At 36.4% G+C, this 19,448-nt stretch overlaps 1 protein-coding gene across 1 annotated transcript; it reads right to left on the bottom strand.

Annotated features, from left to right (window-relative positions):
- Positions 1 to 4,746: 4,746 nt before the first annotated feature.
- On the bottom strand, positions 4,747 to 9,715 carry LOC141435002 (uncharacterized). Its single transcript, XM_074097507.1, has 5 exons — positions 9,583 to 9,715; positions 8,905 to 9,041; positions 6,817 to 6,911; positions 6,486 to 6,715; positions 4,747 to 5,573 (listed from the first exon to the last, which is right to left on the bottom strand). Exons 1-5 carry the CDS (start codon positions 9,713 to 9,715, stop codon positions 4,894 to 4,896), a joined length of 1,275 nt encoding a protein of 424 aa, XP_073953608.1. The 3' UTR covers positions 4,747 to 4,893.
- Between the last annotated feature and the right edge of the window lie 9,733 nt (positions 9,716 to 19,448).

Genomic DNA, 19,448 nt, shown 5'->3' with positions numbered 1-19,448 from the left:
TATCGCACGGGAGTGCGAGTGGGAGTGCGGGTGTGGGAGTGTGTGGGTGTGTGGGAGTGTGTATTTATATTTATTTATTTCTGGGAAGACCAACACCGCATCACCTCAAAATAATACACCATTTTAATTTAGACCTTCCAGAACCCCATCGCATCGTTTCTGCACTTTGTCATATATATCGGATATGTATCGGATATATATCATGACATATATCCATTGATATATATCCTCGAACTCTGATCAATTGTGTTCAGTTTTACCATACAAAATATAAAAAAACGGCCAAGAGCGTGAAATAGGGTTCCGTAGCCATTAGGAAAAAAAATTAAGTAATATTTTCCTAAGGATTTCGTATTTTGTACGGAATATTCCAAGTTTTGGTATATTTTATACCATAGGCTGCTATTTACTCTTAAACCACTAATAATTCAAGAAAACTTAACCGTTATAGTTTTCCTTGTAAGTTTGATATACTTAATACCATCATAATTTTTTTCAAAAATTTCCATCCACCGGTTTAGATTTTAGAGGGGGGAGGACGCTCGATTTTAATGAAAATTTGCACTTTAAGTTGAATATTTTGCAAACATATCACTGAATCGAAAAATTGTTTCAGCAACCCCCTAATGGTTTTAAAATACCTATCCGAGATACCCCACACCACACTACAAGATTAGATGAGAAAAAAATAATCACGGGGGTGATGAAAGTGGGGACATTAAGTCCATGGGAAGTACTCTAAAAAAAATTTTTTTTTTTAAATTTTACTGTACCATTTTGTCGGCATAGTTTACGTATATATTCGTGCAAAATTACAGCTTTCTAGCATTGATAGTCCCTGAGCAAAGCCACGGACGGACAGACAGACAGACATGGTGAAACTAAGGGTTCCGTTTTGGCTACGGAATCCTAAAAAGGAATGTGAATCACTCCACCAGACATCCACAGAACTCACAGAAAACCCTCCAAAGAAAGCAGGCCTGCCTAAATTGTATACTTATCGTTATATTTTCAATTTAGCGGGCGACGTGAGCTTGATAAATGCATTTTAATAAATTGCGGGGAAGCAACGACGTACGTACTTAGTTGAGTATCTCTAGTGTCTCGTAATGTGAAGGCGGAATGCCAAAGGCATTCATCCTCGACTGAATTGCCGCCATTAAGCTATAATACAATGTTATTAGGTATAAGTGATTTATCCTCCCGCTAATAGTGATAGTTGTTCTACACTATTGTGACCTCTCAAGCAGCTATTAGTTTTTTCGGCTATCGACAACATTAGAAGGGTGACCTGTCGTTTCGCCGAGTTTCATTACGCAGATTTTCGTTTCGCAGACAACTATTGGCAGATTTTTCTTTTGGCTGAGCAACGTTTGGTATAATTTCGTTACGCCTATTATTCGTTTCGCCGAGTAGTCGGCAGGAAGAATAGCGATAAGCAGATTTACGTTTAGTAGATTGTTTGTTTCATAATTGTTTCAGTAAACCGAGCAACTGTTCGTCGAGACACAATAAGCAGAGTTATCATATGGCATTAATATTGTTAAGTAGATTTAATGTTCAGTCGATTTTTGTTTCGTAATCTGCGTAGATAAAATCGGCCCAACGACAGGTAGGATTTTACTGAGTTGACTATATAAATATACTAGCTTTTATCAAAATGAAGTTAGGTGCGACGACGAGCGTCAGCGAGGAGGATAGTTAGGTAGAATTGCGATCAACAACGCACGAGCCGAGCGAGCGAGCGTGCCGCGGCAGCAGCCGGCGAAGTGCCAGAACCGAACTGCTAGCATCGCGACATTGTTTGTTTAGACTCCAATACAAAATAAATACAAATGATGGTCAAAAATACGTTCATTACTTGCGTTATATGTTTAAAACTTGTGAGGGTACATAAGAAAATCATAAAGAATGCGCTGTCAGCACGGCGTGTAAAAATGCCAATAACGCCATAGTGTAATCCACACATATTCGCGGTATTGAATGCATGACGGTACGATACGAACTTTGAATTTCGAAGTACGCCCTCGAGGGCTCTGGTATTAAATAACATAAGCGTCAGCAGGACGGTATGATATACGAACTTCGATTTTCGAATTTCGTAGTATCCTGTACCTTTCTACTACGCTACGATATTTAACTAGATACAACTTATTTTAACTTTCCGAATAAGTCGTTTCGGCTCAGAATATGTATTTGGCACTGTACAGTCACCGTAACAATATCTGACACAAAAATGCGTGCATAAACGTCTGATGGTGATTTTCCACCGGCGAGGCGAGACGAGACAAGGCGAGACGAGAATTGAAATTTGTATACATTCTCGCGCGCCCACCGCGAGCCGCCGCGAGCCGCCGCGGGCGCCGCCATATAAATTTCAATTCTCGTCTCGTCTCGTCTCGCCTCGCCGGTGGAAAATCACCTTGATACGACTTTGTTTCTAGGGCCGGTAGGACGTGTCAGATACGATGTCTAACTGAACAGTTAGAAGACATTATAAGGCGCAGGCCGTTGCGTGCCTGCGGGCCATTAGGCGTGGCATAAATATTCACTCACTCTGCCACCACTGCACTGATAGCGATAATGAAGTGGACCGCTCCACGCCACAATCACGGTTTATTATGACGTTTGAGAAGACTTCAGATGTTCGCCTATTAGTCCCTCCAATTATATACTATCCGTCACTTCGTAATCGTCCACGTAATTGAATTGCTGTCTATACTCAAGGGCTTATCCTATATACTTACTAGTAATATACAGAGCGGCCCAAAAAAAAAGTGTCTTGTAATAATTAGCTTTATGATCATTTATTTATTTATTTTTTGCTGTTTATCTCACTACCTATATTTATTTTAGACGTATATTAAGTGTACATATAATTACCGTAAAACGAGGCTACTTTGTACCGATTTTTTCTCCAAATTTCGTAATCTTTGTTTTATTTTTAAAATTATTATGCTGTGGTATGTTCATATATGTATTTAAATCACCCCTACTATCATGCTGGCTTGCTTAAACTACGTCATAATATTGTTTTAATATGTATATTAAAACTTTAATTTAGGAGCAATGTTACCCGGCGTTTGGGTAAATATGCTCCTGAATTTAATTTCATTCATAATTCATACTAGGAGGCGTTTGGTGTATTTTTACCCCATCATTATCACTGTACGGCGTCTGACAGGAAAAGAAAAGAAAATATCGAAGCAAAAATTGAAGTTCAGTGTTGTCACTTTATTGGGAAGTGTATCGGGTACCGGGACTTCAACCTGCAAGCTATTTAAACAAAATACAGAACTGGAGCATAGTTATACCCAGTGGGGGGCAAAGTAACCTCGTTTTTCGGTATGTATGTATTCGTAGTTGTATTTCTGTTGCGTTTTAATTTTCTGATCTACTTTTGATGCACCACCTGTTGTAAACTAGTCCTTCCTTCTTTATGTAAAAAAGGTTGCCTGGAAGAGACCGCTCTTAAGCGATAAGGCCGCCTATTGCTAACCTTTTAATTTTTTCTCTGTGTATCTGTTTTCTGTATCGCTCCTATTTCTGGTGAACAATAAAGAGTCTTTGTATTGTATTGTATTGTATGTATCCCTCAAATGTATGCAGTAATAGCTAGTTTTGGTTCATATAGCCTCCCGAGCTGGTGCGGCAAGGGTGGATAGACACGTCGAGGGGAAAATGGGTTTAATGCCCTAGTTTTATACTGCAGTGTAAGTTTTCATTTCGATTGAGAGGACATTAAATAGCAACAGTGGAAACAATTGTTCAGTTACTAGGTACCTTTTATTTTTCATGTATTGCTATATAATTATAAATTTTTAGTGTTATTGATTCATCAGATTTATTTGTAATTTTACATAAAATAAAAATTATTAAATTAAATATACAGGAACTTTTTTGATTGTGGCCGTTGACACCTGATTCAAGTCAAGTCAAGTCAAAATATCTTTATTCAATTTAGGCTATAACAAGCACTTATGGATGTCAAAAAAAATCTATCACCGGTTCGGAAAAACCTTTGTTGAGAAGAATCCGGCAAGAAACTCAACAAGGTATATTTTATTTTAAACAGATTTACAATATTATTAAATGATATGTATACATCACAAGTATTTAACACAACTTTATTTTTAACATTTTTACCATTATTACCTTAATCTTAGACGAATATTTTACTTTATGCACTAGAGCATAAAAAGTCATTTTATGTCGCCTAGATCCACCATAAATACGAACTTTACGAGCATGAGAAGTGAAAAATAACTTTCTTCTTGATTCTTTTTTCTATAATAAGTATCTTAGTGCTTTGTTTACTTCGAACCATGTTGTTTTCTGGCCATGCAATACACGCACAACACGAGGTGTATGTCATTTCAAAGGATAGATAGGTACTTATTTTACTCTGCATACTGCATTCGTACCATGAATACGAAGCCGAGAATTATTCAGCTTTGTTTATGAATACTCAACTGCTCGTATTTCCAGATTGTTCTCGAAAATTCCGACTCTCGAACTTTTCTATGCAAATATGGGCGAAATTTTTGGACAGTTATAATTCATGTTTAAACTCGGTGCCATATAATCTAAAAATTAATGGACCGTCTAAAAGCAATTGACGGAGTCAACATTAATTTTTTAAAGCACCAAAGGCCCCGCTGTTCTTGGAAAAAATGTTGGAAAACAAATATGTACCAGAAGGATTTTACAAGTAAAAAAGACTTCAATTTAACGAAAGTAGCCTTTTAATAGCGAGTGCTTTCAATGAAAAGAAAACAGGAACATAATACTAAAAACTCAAGCGTGTACCGTAAATAAAGAACAGACTTCTAAAGTCTATTTATTTTGATGATTTATGATAACGAATGTTTTGTTCTCATGTTCCTACGTCTTTTAATTAAAAACAGCGTAAATCTTGTAAACTGCTTGGACGACGTTTGCGAAGGTCTCTCTATTCATTGTGGCGAAGCCGGCAGCGGAGAGGTGTAAAGGGCGTTGAGAGAGGCAGAGCATCAGGCACACAGCTCTCGCTTGCCTCACATTCATCAGTTCCCAGCCACATGAGTACACAGCCTTCGACATATTAGTAGCTGCGGATATCATCAACTCCCCGCCGAAGCAGTATATAGTTAAAGGCATTACACCTGTCACACCAGTAAGAATCGTGTTACTAAAACCCCATGAGTTCATAGTTTGCAGTGTAGTCACCAACACGATTATCATCATAAGAAATTGTGCTCCAAAAATTGCTTTATACAGCTGCCGTATTTTCCCATGGTAACGAATTAAAAATTGATGATGGCGTACGCAAAAGGCCAGTTTTTCGTCGACTAGTTTGCTTGTATATATCAACAGCTCTTCGTTAGATTCTTCTGAATTTTTACGCTTTGTAAGAATTCCAAATATGTCGTTGAACGTTTCGGTTATAACGTAAAAATGTCCAAGCTCGTGTGCGATCAGCGTGACGAACAGCACTATGTAGCCTGTCTGGTTGATGGCCGAGAACGCCGTGGCCAGGCATGTAATAACGAACGTTGCTTCGTAGAATGGGGTTTCATATTTCGGTGAAAGCCCTGAGGAACAAGATTAGATATGACATGCATGTGCTAACTCGGGTGGGATTTGATATCGATAAAAAAGATCTCGATATTATTAATCACATGAATTAATATTTATCGACATCTCATTGAAAATTCTCGATTACTACAATATCGAGCCTCTTAAAATAGACAGATGATATAATAGATCGATAAAATGTCCCGTTGACCACTGTCGACGTTGAGAGATCGTTTAGTAATTTAAAGTGGATATTTTCATCTAGACATCATTCCTTAATACCGACGAATATGGAAAAATATTAATTGTATACTATGAAACTACAAAATAACTAATTAAATACAGGTTTTAATTGGCTCCGAAGCGGTAACGTTTCGTGTGCTCTGCCTAAGTGCCTACCCTATTTGGGAATACAGGCGTGATGTTTGTGTGTGTTTAATTTTTTTATTGTTTTTATTTTAAAATGAAGTGAAAATAAATACCTACCTAAAATTTATTTATGTTGAATAACATTTAGATGTTGACATGTTACCATCGATAAAATTTTTTTGTCGATGAAATATTTTGCTACATCACTTTAGTATCAGAATTTTAAAATCGAAGTTCGTGTCGTGCCTTCCCGCTGACACTAATATCATTTAATACGAAAGTGAGAGAGACGGTACGATACGAACTTTGATTTTCGAATTTCGTAGTAGCCCCTCTGTGCTCCGAGTTAGTAGCACAGGTATGGATTTGACTCAAGTTTATTCTCACACATTTCAGTGCCATCTGATCCGAGGAAGTTAAATCATCTCGGTTTAAGGAAAGCCGACTTGACTACAGTCTACAAATGGCAGTGTGTCAAAGGGAGCTCTTTTTGATTGTAATAACTTATTCCGTTTGACGCTAACTCTAATCTACGAGGAGATAAAACATTAGTTATTTACCAAAGGATTCTCCTGGTGTAGTCGGTAAGTATCTCTCGCTTCCAAAGATGGTGAATACAATTGGGATGACTAAATATATTATATGTATTGCGGCTTGGTTTAGAATGACGAGCCAGGAGATGCCGCGGGCCGTGTTCAGTGTTTGTAGCATTCTGTTCCGCCCTGAACTTTCCTCAGGTAACACAGACAGGCCTTCTTGGCTCATTTCCATTATAGCCTTGAGGCGATATCTAAAAAAAAAGAAAACCGTTTTTTATAAAGTTGAGCTGAAAGTAAATCATGTACTGCTGTACCACGTTACGCCATGGTCGTTACAGTTAGATGCTTATACCTAGAGCTCCACATGAAGATGTACTTGGAGAATGGTATACATGTTGCGCTTATACAGTTCAAGGCTTGGAATGTGCGCGCTTTGTCCGGAAACACCTATAGTGAAGAAAAAAAAAAGCAATTATTAGTTTAAAAGAGATAAATAGTTGTATGTAGTGTGGACCAAGAGAGCAAAGTTGTCTCTTTCTAAGAGTGTTGATTCAAACATACGAAATGAAAAAACAAATGGTCTCGTGTGACACATATACAAGTTTTCACCTCAGAAAATATAATATGGTAATAATAAAACCACATATAATTATACATTTGTAAAACAAACAGTACCTATCTAAAAAAATTAAATATTATCCGATTATTAAGAAAAAATATAATAATCACGTATTTAAAAATCTGAATAGACGATTTGCCATTTTAAAGTTAGGTATTGTTTATCCGAACGTTTGTTTGTTTCTTTTTTAGTTTTGGTTTGTTTGTTTCTTCAAGTTGAAGTAAATTCAATGAAATAAACTATCTGTGTGCCAAATTTAACCAAAATTCCTCGATCTATTTCATTGTTCCGATTTCATTTGTTTTATTTGATTGAGTAAATTACAAGCATCTTCACATAATTTCTATTTATGGTATAAGAAAGATTAGTAAGTATAAGTAAAAGCAATAATAAATAGTTATTTGTGTCACAAGGGATACAGTAGAATCCTGAGCATAATGAGGGATTCGAGTGTTAACGCCCGATGAAAATAATTTTGCTCCCGAGTGGCTCATACAACTTTTCACACCGAGCATTAAGAAACTTGAAAAAAAAAAACAAATTCTAAATATTATTACAGAACAACCAGCATAGAAAATGGCGTGGCTTTACAATTATCAACTTCAAAAAATGGCATTTGCAATAAAATACTTGGAAAAGCCTTGAACAGAAAAGTTGCACTTTGCTCCCTCTCGTCACGGAGGAAAAGTTACTTTTCTGAAGGAGACGTGTGAAAAAAATATTGTATAAGTAAGTAAGTTTGAACATGAAACTACCGTGAGCCTCACTCAAATTTAGTGAGATAAATCCGGATAAAAACGGATAAACTAGGGGTGTGAATGTAGGTACATTAATGCCCGGTTCACATTATTCTAGTAAAATCGTTCCAGTAGCATGACACTGCGGTGCTCGATCCATCTTGTGTAACTCGTTTGGATTGTGACCACGCAATGTATCGCTACTAGAACGATTTTACTGGAATAATGTGAACCGGGCCAAGCCATAATCTCCTCATAATGTTGTTAGACTCAGGCCAACGAAAGCTGTTCACGAGAAACCGCGAAAAATTTAATAAAAATGAGGCTGACACATTGATTAAACGATGTTGATACTTAGATATTATTTAAATTTTCCAGATATTAAATCATACTCTGGACTCTTCAAGCTGTATCAAAATTCATGTAGTACTAAACAACAAAATAATTTAAATATCAAAATTGGATGAGCCAGAAAAGTATCAAAGCAATTGCTTGCTAAACCTGCTGCGTAAAAGGATTTTGACAAAAGACTCCAAAACACCAATCATAGAAAATATATAGATTAAAATTATTTAAGGTGGCTAGAATGATAAATGTCAATTTTGACAGTCTGAGATACGATTAAAGATGATTTGCAGCCGCGGAGAGGAGGCTACGAATTAGCCCGAAACATGTCGACCTAAACTCGATTTAAGATGCGAGTTATCCGGATTTATTTCAATAAGTAGGGTAAGTCGTCAATTACTGGCCACCTTTCAATAACTGGCCACCGTATACTACTTACTAAAAATGAATTCTAGTCGACTAGAATTAATTTTATAATTACTTAGTTTAAGGTGGCCATTCATTGAAGGGTGACCAGTAATTGACAACTTATATTAAACATTAACTCTGTTTATTAGATGACTAGAATTCGTTTTTAGTGTAATGGTGATTTTCCGCCGGCGAGGCGAGACGAGACGAGGCGAGACGAGAATTGAAATACAAATTTCGCCGCCATACAAATTTCAATTTTCGTCTCGTTATTGAACGGTGGCCAGTGATTTACGATTTACCCTATAACTTAGTTGTATATTTAAATCACCTGGACGAGGTAAATGCTCTGACTGAACTGGCCAGTGTACACAAACGACCCCGCGAAGGTCACTACAGCCAGCAGGGGGAATGGAGACCACTCTGGAAAAGACATGTTCATCAGACCACATTTTACTGCATATGATACTAGAATTTCAGAGAAATAGGTAGTGCCACGAGAGTTGAAGAGAATGATACACACACAGCTACATAAAGAACTGATTGCATAAAAGAAGAATTAATGAAATTAATGAGTGAATGTCCAAATCTCGCTGAACTAGCTGTAGCTGTATAGTGTTGAAAGTTTTAGGTAAAGCTTTATTGAATAAAAAATATGACTGTGCGGACCTGTGCGGTGTCGCGGGCAAAAGATTGTTAAAAATAAACTTCGCCTTCTTCATTCACGAATAAAATAAATATTTAAGGTGGGCTCCCATACAGCAAACGTGTTTTTTTTTGCCGTTTTATGCTGATGTCTAATGTTGTATAGGTATGGAACCCTTGGTACGAGAGTCCGACTCGCACTTGGCCCTTTTTTTTTCTTTGCCCGTGCGAAGCCGGGGCGGGTCGCTAGTATATTATAATTTTGCGAGTAAAAGTGATCACAGGCCATAGTACCGACTAATGACCATAGTAGGCGACTGTACCTATATATTTTTTGAGAAATACTCAGTCATCAGTCACTTACTCAGTTCGTTGTCTCCGAAAACATCGCGAATGCCTACGAAGACTTGCACGGCGCTCACCATCCGTTTAGCTGATTCAATTGGATTTTTACTTTGCTTGAATAATCTGGATCTGTAGAGCTCTATGACATTCATATTAGATAAGTTATTCGCCACACGTTGGTCCAAATTTGGTCGTCTATTAAACCGAAAATCTTGACGTGTCGTAACCGTTTGAAATTTGTAATATTTGTGAAAGAACTACCTATAAAAAATATTCCGTTCTTATAGGTAGTTCTTTTTAAATATGTGGGTGTTTTATTGTTATTACATCAATTAAGTTTAATTTCAGATTTAAATAATTGACGGGAAAATTGCGCTGCGATTATAGCATTTAGTAGTAACGAAATGTAGGTTTCCTTCAATAAAAGAATTCTAAAAACTAATTGTAATATTTTTTCTGTGTCACAACTGTTTTCTATATACCTTAAATTAACAGATAATAAAAGAAAAACATGTACAAAAGAGAACTTGTCCCTTAAAATGATCTCTTCCAGTTTTTTTTCTGTTTTAACTCGCAGCATAGCAGACTAAACAACTGGCTTTTAGTATTTTTGCTTGCGTAAATCATTACATCTGACAGTTGAATTTAAATTCCTTGATTTCACGAGATAGCCATGGAGATACGCTAAACATAAGCCGTGCTTTCACGAAGCATGAGGAACACCGATGTAAAACGTCACATCTTTACCCTAAGTCATTGAAATTTAGAGGCTTTACTGTGTCATTCTCGATTGCGTGGGCAAATCGGGGTGAAATGTAGCCTATGTATAAGATACAGCTATCTTCATAGCGAATTTAATATAGCATAAAAAGTTACATAAACATAAGCGTAAACGTAGTAAACGTTACATACTCGTCAATTTTCACATTTGGCAGAATAAAATGACGTTGAAACAATCGTAGCCTTATTTTATTTATTAACCCCCGATGCAAAAGGAGGAGATGAGTTTGACCGCTATGTGTCTGTGTATCGGTGTGTCTGTGTGTCTGTCTGTGGCACCGTAGCTCTTAAACGGGTGGACTGTTTTTATTATTCGAAACGGGTTTTCTAGCGATGGTTCTTAGACATGTTTCATCAAAATCAGTTTAGCCGTTTTTGAGATATTGAACTTTGAAGTGACAAAGTCGGGGGTTTTCCAATTTTTTCTTGGTTAGGTTATTTAGTTTTTATGAATATAAATTTGCTTTGAGCCCAGTCTGTTTATCCAAATAATCCACAGTATTTAACAGAGCTAAAATTTTAATACGACAATTTAAAAAATACCCTTAAAAGCGATGTTAAGTAAAAGCAGTTAATTGTTCGTAATACACGTCGTTAAGCGCAGTTACCGACGTTTGTTTACATCAAACGGCATTTAACTACGATTTAAGTAATCTGCAGAGAAGCAAATTTGATTGCTGAGTCAGGATGTAGCGGTGACTTTATTACGTTCTTGGGCGCAGTAAATGCTGCAGTAGGTCGGTAAGAAATAATAAAAATATCTGTATACATAACTAGGTTAGCTGGAAGAGATCCCTTTTTAGGGATAAGCTCGCCTTTGTTCTCACTCTGTGTATTTGTATTTTTATTTTTACATACATACAATATAGAACAGCTAAGTTTTTCCCGAAATTTTAGTCTAACTATGAACGGTTGTGTTGCTCTGAAGATGAGCTCTGGTTGAATTTGAAACGCGTCAGTGTATTGTAGTGGTGGTGTTAGATAGGTTCCAAATTTCACTTCCCAAAAAACTTATCGCAGTAGTTTCATTTCCCAAACGAATCTTTAGCATATTTGCATTTCGCATTTTATTAATTTGGTCAAATTATCATTTGTCATAATTTTACTTTGTCAAATTTTATTACGACAAACGTTTATTAAGCAAAGGTTTTATTTTGGATAATATTGTATTCCAAAAAAACGTTTGTTCAAAATGACATTTCGCACAAATTTTCAATTCCTTGATTTTTCAGAATTTTACATGTAAATACAACGTAAATAGACTGGAGATGATGATGAACCTGGGCATTATATAGTATGTATTTTGACCATTATGAAAAACGTACTATAGGAATTTTAATTGTTATTTCTTTCAACTATTATATATTCTGATTGTATATATTCTGAACATATACATTGTGAACTTAGTCATTTTAATTGTATGTATTTCGACCAATATGAAAAACGTGCTTTATGAATTTTGATTAATATTTGTTTTAACCATTATATTTTTCAATTTTCGGTATTTCAACTGTATGTATTTCAACCGATATGTATTTTAAATTTATACATTATAATACGTACCCGTTGTAGTTGTCTGTTGTTTACCTTGAATTTTGTTCTCTATGTACCCCTGTTTTGTATACTGCTTATTAAAGTTGTGGTGTTCAATAAGGAATCCCATTCACATCGCATAACACCAACTTACATAATAATAATACTGTACTCGTAGGTGAAGTTAAATAAAATCCTGTGAAAACTAAGTTTCAAAAAGTCGTTTCTCGACCTTTTTTTTGTTTGTCCACTCATCTCTAGGAGGTGACGTCGTAAGCTTAGGCTGCGTTTCTACCAGAGATGAGCGAAATGCGTTGTAAAAAATGTGTTTCTCATGGACCAATAGAGACTCTTCATTTACCCATCCTCGTTCAGCGCAGCGGCTGCCGCAGCTCTAGTGGAAAAAGTGAATAGGTAAATGTAGCGTTTCTATTGGTTTATCATAAACACATTCCTGCGAGGAATGATGTGCGCACCTCTGGTGGAAATGCAGCCTAAGTGGAGATGACTTAGATAAGTGTCCCTCAACGGCTGGCCGGAGGCTACTGAAAATCGGGAGGAATGGACGAGGAAAATAAGGAAGCGTTTGATCTTTTTTTAGCTCTTTTAAGTGGTCCACTCCTGGAAGGCTTCCGTTTTTTTTCTAATACCAAACAGAAAAAGTAATTATTTTGTTCTAGCAATCTTACTCGCTAATTCTGCCACCAAGCAGCAGTGCTTACGCGGATGTGTTCAGGCGTGGAAAGTAAGATAGCCGGTGGAATTACAGGTACACTCGAACTAACTGAATCGGGACCCACTGTGGAATCTCTTCGTAGAAAAATTCATAGTGACATCGCATGCTTGATAAGGTAATTTTAATGGCTCGTAACCTCGCAAATAAGTTATGGTTAATTAATATGTATAAAAAACTTTGTACTTACCTTACCGTTACCTCATCATTCGCAGTTGGAATGCTAGACTCTCTAGATAGTGAACTTACCTCAACTTTTATCTAAATGGTTTTGATTTGATTTTTTCAAAATTTTGCTTTTTTTCCTAAGTTAATATATTAAGTATTAAATTGTAACCATTGTATTGTATTGTATTGTTGTGTTGGTGTCTCTTGACAAAAGTATCTTAATACTTAAAAGGAGACACCAACCTGTAATCTGCTAAATTGAGTAAGATACTGAATAAACTATTTTTCATTTTTTTCATTTTCAATTTATTATGATACCTACTTATTGTGAGAACGTTCTACGGTGGGTCAGCAAATGCCTCAGGTGTTGCGGATGCCCATGTATGATGGTGCTCACTTCTGTGCCTCCTGTGATCAGTTGTGTAACTCGTCTTGTACCCTTTTGTGTGTATTTATTTAGAAATAATCAGAAAAAAATAACGAATTTTTGGGTCTATCTCACGTACTTTTAGGTGCTTATAGTTTTGGAGATAATTTTGTGAAAAGTGATACAACTAGCAGCAAAGCAGTTTTCGGCAAAAAAATCGTGCACATTGATATATATCAAGTTGTAACCCCTTTATGTAATTGCTCTAAAGGCTATTTTCGTGTTTTGTGGTATAAGTGAAATTGAATTTATTTTCACATTTTATTTTTCGGTATTTTTTCGGAAATATTGATATATTATACAGTTATATACACCACTTTTGACCAACTTGTCTAAAACTAGACCAGGGTACAACTCAACATGTAACTACCAATGCGAGACAAATTTGATACATTTTTTTGTGATAAGTGACGCATCTCATTTTTTTTTATTCGACTGGATGGCAAACGAGCAAGTGGGTCTCCTGATGATAAGAGATCACCACCACCCGTAAACATCTGCAACATCAGGGGTATTGCAGATGCGTTGCCAACCTAGAGGCCTAAGATGGGATACCTCAAGTGCCAGTAATTTCAGTGCAAGCACTGCTGCTTCACGGCCGGAATAGCGAGCAAGATGGTGGTAGCAATCCGGGCGGACCTTGCACAAGCCACCTGCAAAAATCAATGAATCAATTTTCACAAATACTCATATTTTTAAGTGTAAAGGTATACAAATTGAATTATATCTAAAGGTCAAACTATTCCCGTAAAATATTTATGCAATAACAGATGTGATAAGTGATATAAGTGCGAGTGCGAGCATAAATAGTGTGGTGGGAGTGCGCGGTGGTGAGGTGACGCGGGACCGGGGCCTGCTCGCCTCAATGTCGCTGCAATGCAAACTGATATAAGTTACTTTACTTTTTGCAAACTTCGAATTTACAATATTGACCGAAAAACACTAAATGCACGTTTATAGAATATATTTTTATGTATAAAAAAAGTGCTTCGGTAAATGCTAGCCCCCCTAGGCTCACAAACCAGAATTTTTTAAATCTTATTTTCGCTCACCTGTAAAATGACGTTTTTGCACTAGTATAGTGATACTAGTGCTTATAATCAAGTAAGCCACTTAGTTGTTTTCTACCCTATTTAAAAAAATGGCAAATTATTTTTGAGATCTTACTTACCTTTTTTAGAGAGTGACGATTTGCTGCTCTATAATTTCACAATTTCCGGTCGAGTTCAGTATCAGGTAGTAATAATGAATTACTTGCAACTCGTCTGTTCCTTACAAAGAAAAGAAGCAAAATACCTACTGTTCTTCCATATTCCGCTTTTATTCCCCGAGGTAGTGGGTAATAGCATTCCGCGCTAGCAGTGCCGTGTGCTGTTAATTGGTCCTCGACTATTATATAGCAGTGTTACCAGCCTTGGGGAATTGATTTTTATAACTACCTCATAGATTAAAGATGTACCGAAATGTTAACGTTTTGTTTGGAAGAATTAAAAACATGATGAACGCTCAGATTACTCGTATTTTTTATGCATCAAAAGACTTTATATTTATACTCGTATTTAGGAAATGTCGAGTCGGCATTATTGAAGTAAAAAGTGTGCCACAATTTTCTGTATTCAAACTTCAAATTATTTATTTCAGACACATGCAGTTATTTATTTATAACGTGGTGAAAGAGAGAATAGGTACAAATAAATAAGGCAGAGCGCATGCAAATAAAAAACTATGTGCACAAAATAAATTCTGGTTTGCGTTATTTTACTTAGGAAAGTGAGTCGCGGCCTACTCCAGTAAAAGACGTCCGCGTAACACCCCAGACGAGGCGCTCAAATCAAAAATTACGCGACCAAAAGTTACGTTTTCTCTTACCAAAATCGTAAATAAGTTATATTGGTCGTAAAACTTACAAGACGTGCCCTGGCGGTCGTGTTATGGCCCTCTCGACGTCGATACAGTGTGTCTTCATCTCAAACCGGGATAGAAAAACATTATGACAGCGGCGATTTTGTTTTTTTAAAGTGTCTAAGGTTTTGAGGTGATAAGTAAGTAATTTACTTGGTTGGCAGTAGTGTAGCACTGTATAAACTCGATTCCCACTAGGTTCAACCTAGCTTGTAGGTACTGAGGTATTTTTACGATTTTACCGTTACGCAACGTTATTTATAATGTGAATTTGGTAACGTTAACAAGCTCTGGTAGATTCATGATTGTCTAGCTCCTGCAGAAAGCACAAAAGAGCCTTGCCGTTGCCGACGACTTCCTGGAGTGACCCCGGTGACCCAGTGCCCTGTAGTTTGCCACGCCCGATCATTCCCGCAAGACATAGTTCTTCTATCTGCATGCGTATTCTGCACATGGGCTGTCTGTAACACCTAAATTTTGTAAGTGTTTGTTGAGCAAGGCTTGTCCATGTTCAGTCAGAGCTAAAAATAATCAGACACAGATCCATTAATGATTTTAACGTTTTTCAGCATTAATATGTTATGTATGTAAAGTATAACATTTTGAATGTCTACTAAATCTACTGGACCAAAATTTTAAAGTAGGAAGGGTATTCATTTAATCAATTGTTGCATCCGATTACCTCTCTACTCAACTGTAAATGTGTTCAAAATATAATCCACTTTCCGCATCATTAAAAATAAATCTCTTTCCTCTGCTTAAAATGATATGTCATCGGAAAAATCCTATTACTTAATGTTCACATTACGTAAACATGATCAAAGCCATCACATATGTTTATTTAATTACACTCCACTCTTTTATTTCACGTTTATCCGTCATGTCACAAAGACAAAACATCGGGAATTTAAACCCGATAACGGGTTTGGAAATGTTTTTGCATGGTTAAATTAAACTTTCAGACGTTCCAGTAAGGTTTAGATTGTACAGATTAAAGTGATGACAAACAGTGGAATTAGCCCCTACAAGTGACTAGGGAATTGTGGTAAGCCTGTCAGGTACGTACCTAAGCGGAATTGTAGATTATTGACGGAATCTCGCTGTACAAATTCAGATGTAATATTGTACATTTTGATTCCAACCTGCCCCTGTACCACAAAAGTTACAAGTGCTAAAATTCGACAAAATTGTAACATTTTACTAAGAGAAACTTAACAATTTTGTCGAATTGTAGCACTTGTAATTTTTGTGGTACAGGGACCTAGTCGGTATTTAACAAAGTTTTTGCACAAATGAAATTAACTGAGTCTCAGTCAACTCGTTTCTGCTACATCCCCTGTGGAATTGTACGGTCAGTATCAAACGTCGCTGCATACTTTTGTACTTTGTCGTTTTACAGCAACGTACTTAACACACCATACAAATTTGAGAAATGTGCTAATACGACAAAGTAAAAACCGGCCAAGAGAGTATGTAGCGTGTGAAGCGCGAGCCCAAGATAGGGTTCCGTAGCCATTACGAAAAAATCAAGTAATATTTCGTATTGTGTACGGAATCTTCCAAGTTTAAGTATATTTTATACCTTAGGCTGCTCGATTTTAATGAAAATTTCACTTTAAAGTTGAATATTTCGCAAACAGATCACTGAATCGAAAAATTGTCTGGGAAATCCCCCAATGGTTTTAAAAGACCTGTCCAACGATACCCAACACTATAGGGTTAGTCGAGAAAAAATCACCCCCACTTTACTTTTCTAGATGGGAGGTAAGTACCCTAAAAAGATTGATTTTAGTTTTTTTATTTTACCACTTTGTCGGCGTGACTGATATGTATAATGTATGCTCGTATTCATGCCAAATTACAGCTTTCTGGCACTAACGTCTCTGAGCTTAGCTGCAGACAGACAGACAGGCAGACCCGGCGAAACTATAACGGTTCCTAGTTGACTACGGAACCCTAAAAAGTGATCCGCTACTTTTGATATTGACTGTACCTCCCTGCTGTAGGTATAAAACAATCGCAAATGTAATGAGTAAGATATTCAAATACTTGCTGATCCTCAGACAACCTTTGCCTTTTGAGTCCGAAACAAAGCAGTGCACAAGAGAAGTCCTCAGCCATTTTCATTGAGCGTATTTCAATGAAGCTAATTTTCACAATGGCCTCTCTGAGCTCAGTTGATAATAAAAAATGCAACGAAAACGCCCAAGGCGCACTGGCTGAACAAAGCGGTTTGCGTTGCGGTGGATGCCATGAAAATGAATTGTAACTAAATTTTCTGTTTTGAAAATGGAATGAGCAGTTTCGAAACTTCAACAGATTAATTACAATTTTGCGTGAAGAATTCTCATAGTCAGTTCAGTTTTAAACGCCAACACGTCGCGTCAGTGGATAATTTTTTGGGTATTTAAATATAGGTAGAGTCATTCACGATGACTAAAGAGAAAAATTGTGTTGCTTGATTGTAATAGACAAGCTTAAATACCAGTAAAATGATTTAAAAAAAATATTCGATCTATGGAAAGATTATAATAGCAGCAAGTAAAATGGGCTATAATTTTATCGCTGGAATCTGTTAACTTTAAACGAGGCACAAATGAATTTGCGACCTTGACTTTGTATGTCTATCTGTCTATTTGTCTCTTCGCGCTTTAACTGCTGAACCAATTTAGTATGGAGATAGTTTGACACCATAACAAGAGCATAGGCTTTTATCCCGGAAAATTACATAGTTTTCTTGGGGTAGCGATAAACGAATTCTTCGAAGAGGAAGTCGCGGGCAAATGCTTGTTTAAAATAGTGCATCCACCCTGAACTCCTCTTCTTTTTATTGCATACACTGTCAAGTAAACCCACAATCTTCGAAACTCTAGTATAAATCAGACTTAATGGTAGTTTACGTGGACGATATTGCATTTTGTATACTTATTTTTTTTTCATTTAAATTAAAATGGCCATTTATTACCGTCATTGTACTTTTATTCCACTTTTGATACAAACGAGGCAGACGGTTATAAAAATGTTGGTCTCGTCATTCTCATTTTAGGTGCACTGGCATCTATTTTCAAATTTACCCTCATTTCTTTCCCTTTCTCTTTTTTCTTCCTCGACTCTCCATGGTGTTCATCCATAGCCTATTTCTTACCAGCAATTTGGCCGTTATCTGCCCACGGGCCATCTCATTGCAGCGGCCCGACCACACAAGCGTTTGTAATGGTCAATAAAAGTTTTAAAAACTCATTTGGCTCCAGTGTTTAATTACTCTTGACGTCCAGTTTGCGCGGTTGCATGTTTTCCGAGATGGCAGGACGCCAGTTTAATTAAATTTATGTGTAGGTATATCACGCAAGAATTTTGTCCAAGGGATTTTAGAAGCAAAACCGTATGCACAATGTATTATTAATAGGTATTATAAAGTGTACAGCACAAGATGACAAGGCTTGTTAGTTTTGTTTTCTTCTAAGGTGTTTTAATATACCTTGTAGGCAAGTAAATAAAAAATGGGATCGTTAGGGGCAAAATGGCCAAAAGCCACAGCACCTGTTTTTAGTGCAATTTTTTAAAAATGTGTTTGATTTATGTCCACTTAGAAACTTATATTTTTAATACAAGTAATAATAATACAAACTAAATAAATATAATTAACTTGTATATTTTTTAAATTTCTTAGCGATCGTATAAATTCAGGGTTTTCTTCGAAATTATACCTTTTTGAGATGTTTACTTGGCGGCTGTAAGCACGCTAAAGATTGCTTGGCTTTGATAATGTGCAAATAAAAAGGATAGTGGAATTGATAAACAAAACCGTAGGGAATTTGGGATTTATCAGACAAGATATGCCTAAGACAATATTCTGTAGGAATTGAAAACTTTTATATGTCAAATATAGCTGGTTCTTTAACTGCTTAGTTCGTTAAACTAGTTAACCATTTCTTACACTCTAATGCGTCTGAATGTCCTAAATGCACATTCATTTTATTATATCTGGCACAGTCACACGCAATTTTACACTCTAAGACAAGGTAAATAAGGAAGAAAAGCTATTGAAATAAACTGTAATTTGCTGTCAGATAAATTTGAGTCGTACCTATTACAATGAAATAGATTTGAAAATTGATTCATCTCTGAAGTTGGCTGTGGTTAGAAAGATACGGGAAGCTATTGGATTAAGTGAACCGTACCAGTTCAGTTTGATTAATATAAATGTGTGAAATTAATCAGGAGTGGGTATATTAGTTGGTTAATTTGGCCACCTACGGTTATGTGAAAGGGGTGCCATGAAAAAAAAAAAGGCGGGAACCTTTGAGAGGGAAAGGCGCGAATTTCTAAAAGAAATTTTATA

This window comes from Choristoneura fumiferana, chromosome 14 (assembly GCF_025370935.1).
Source record: "Choristoneura fumiferana chromosome 14, NRCan_CFum_1, whole genome shotgun sequence".
Taxonomy (NCBI): Eukaryota; Metazoa; Arthropoda; class Insecta; order Lepidoptera; family Tortricidae; genus Choristoneura; species Choristoneura fumiferana.
Note: the sequence above shows the minus strand (reverse complement) of the source record. Positions and strands in the feature narration are given on the sequence as shown.

Coding starts and splice junctions, on each gene's coding strand:
- LOC141435002 (XM_074097507.1), bottom strand. CDS start 9,715: ATGAATGTCATAGAGCTCTACAGATCCAGATTATTCAAGCAAAGTAAA. Junction 9,042..9,582: donor TTTCGGAGACAACGAACTGA/GTAAGTGACTGA, acceptor CTGAAATTCTAG/TATCATATGCAGTAAAATGT. Junction 5,574..6,485: donor TACACCAGGAGAATCCTTTG/GTAAATAACTAA, acceptor CTTGTTCCTCAG/GGCTTTCACCGAAATATGAA.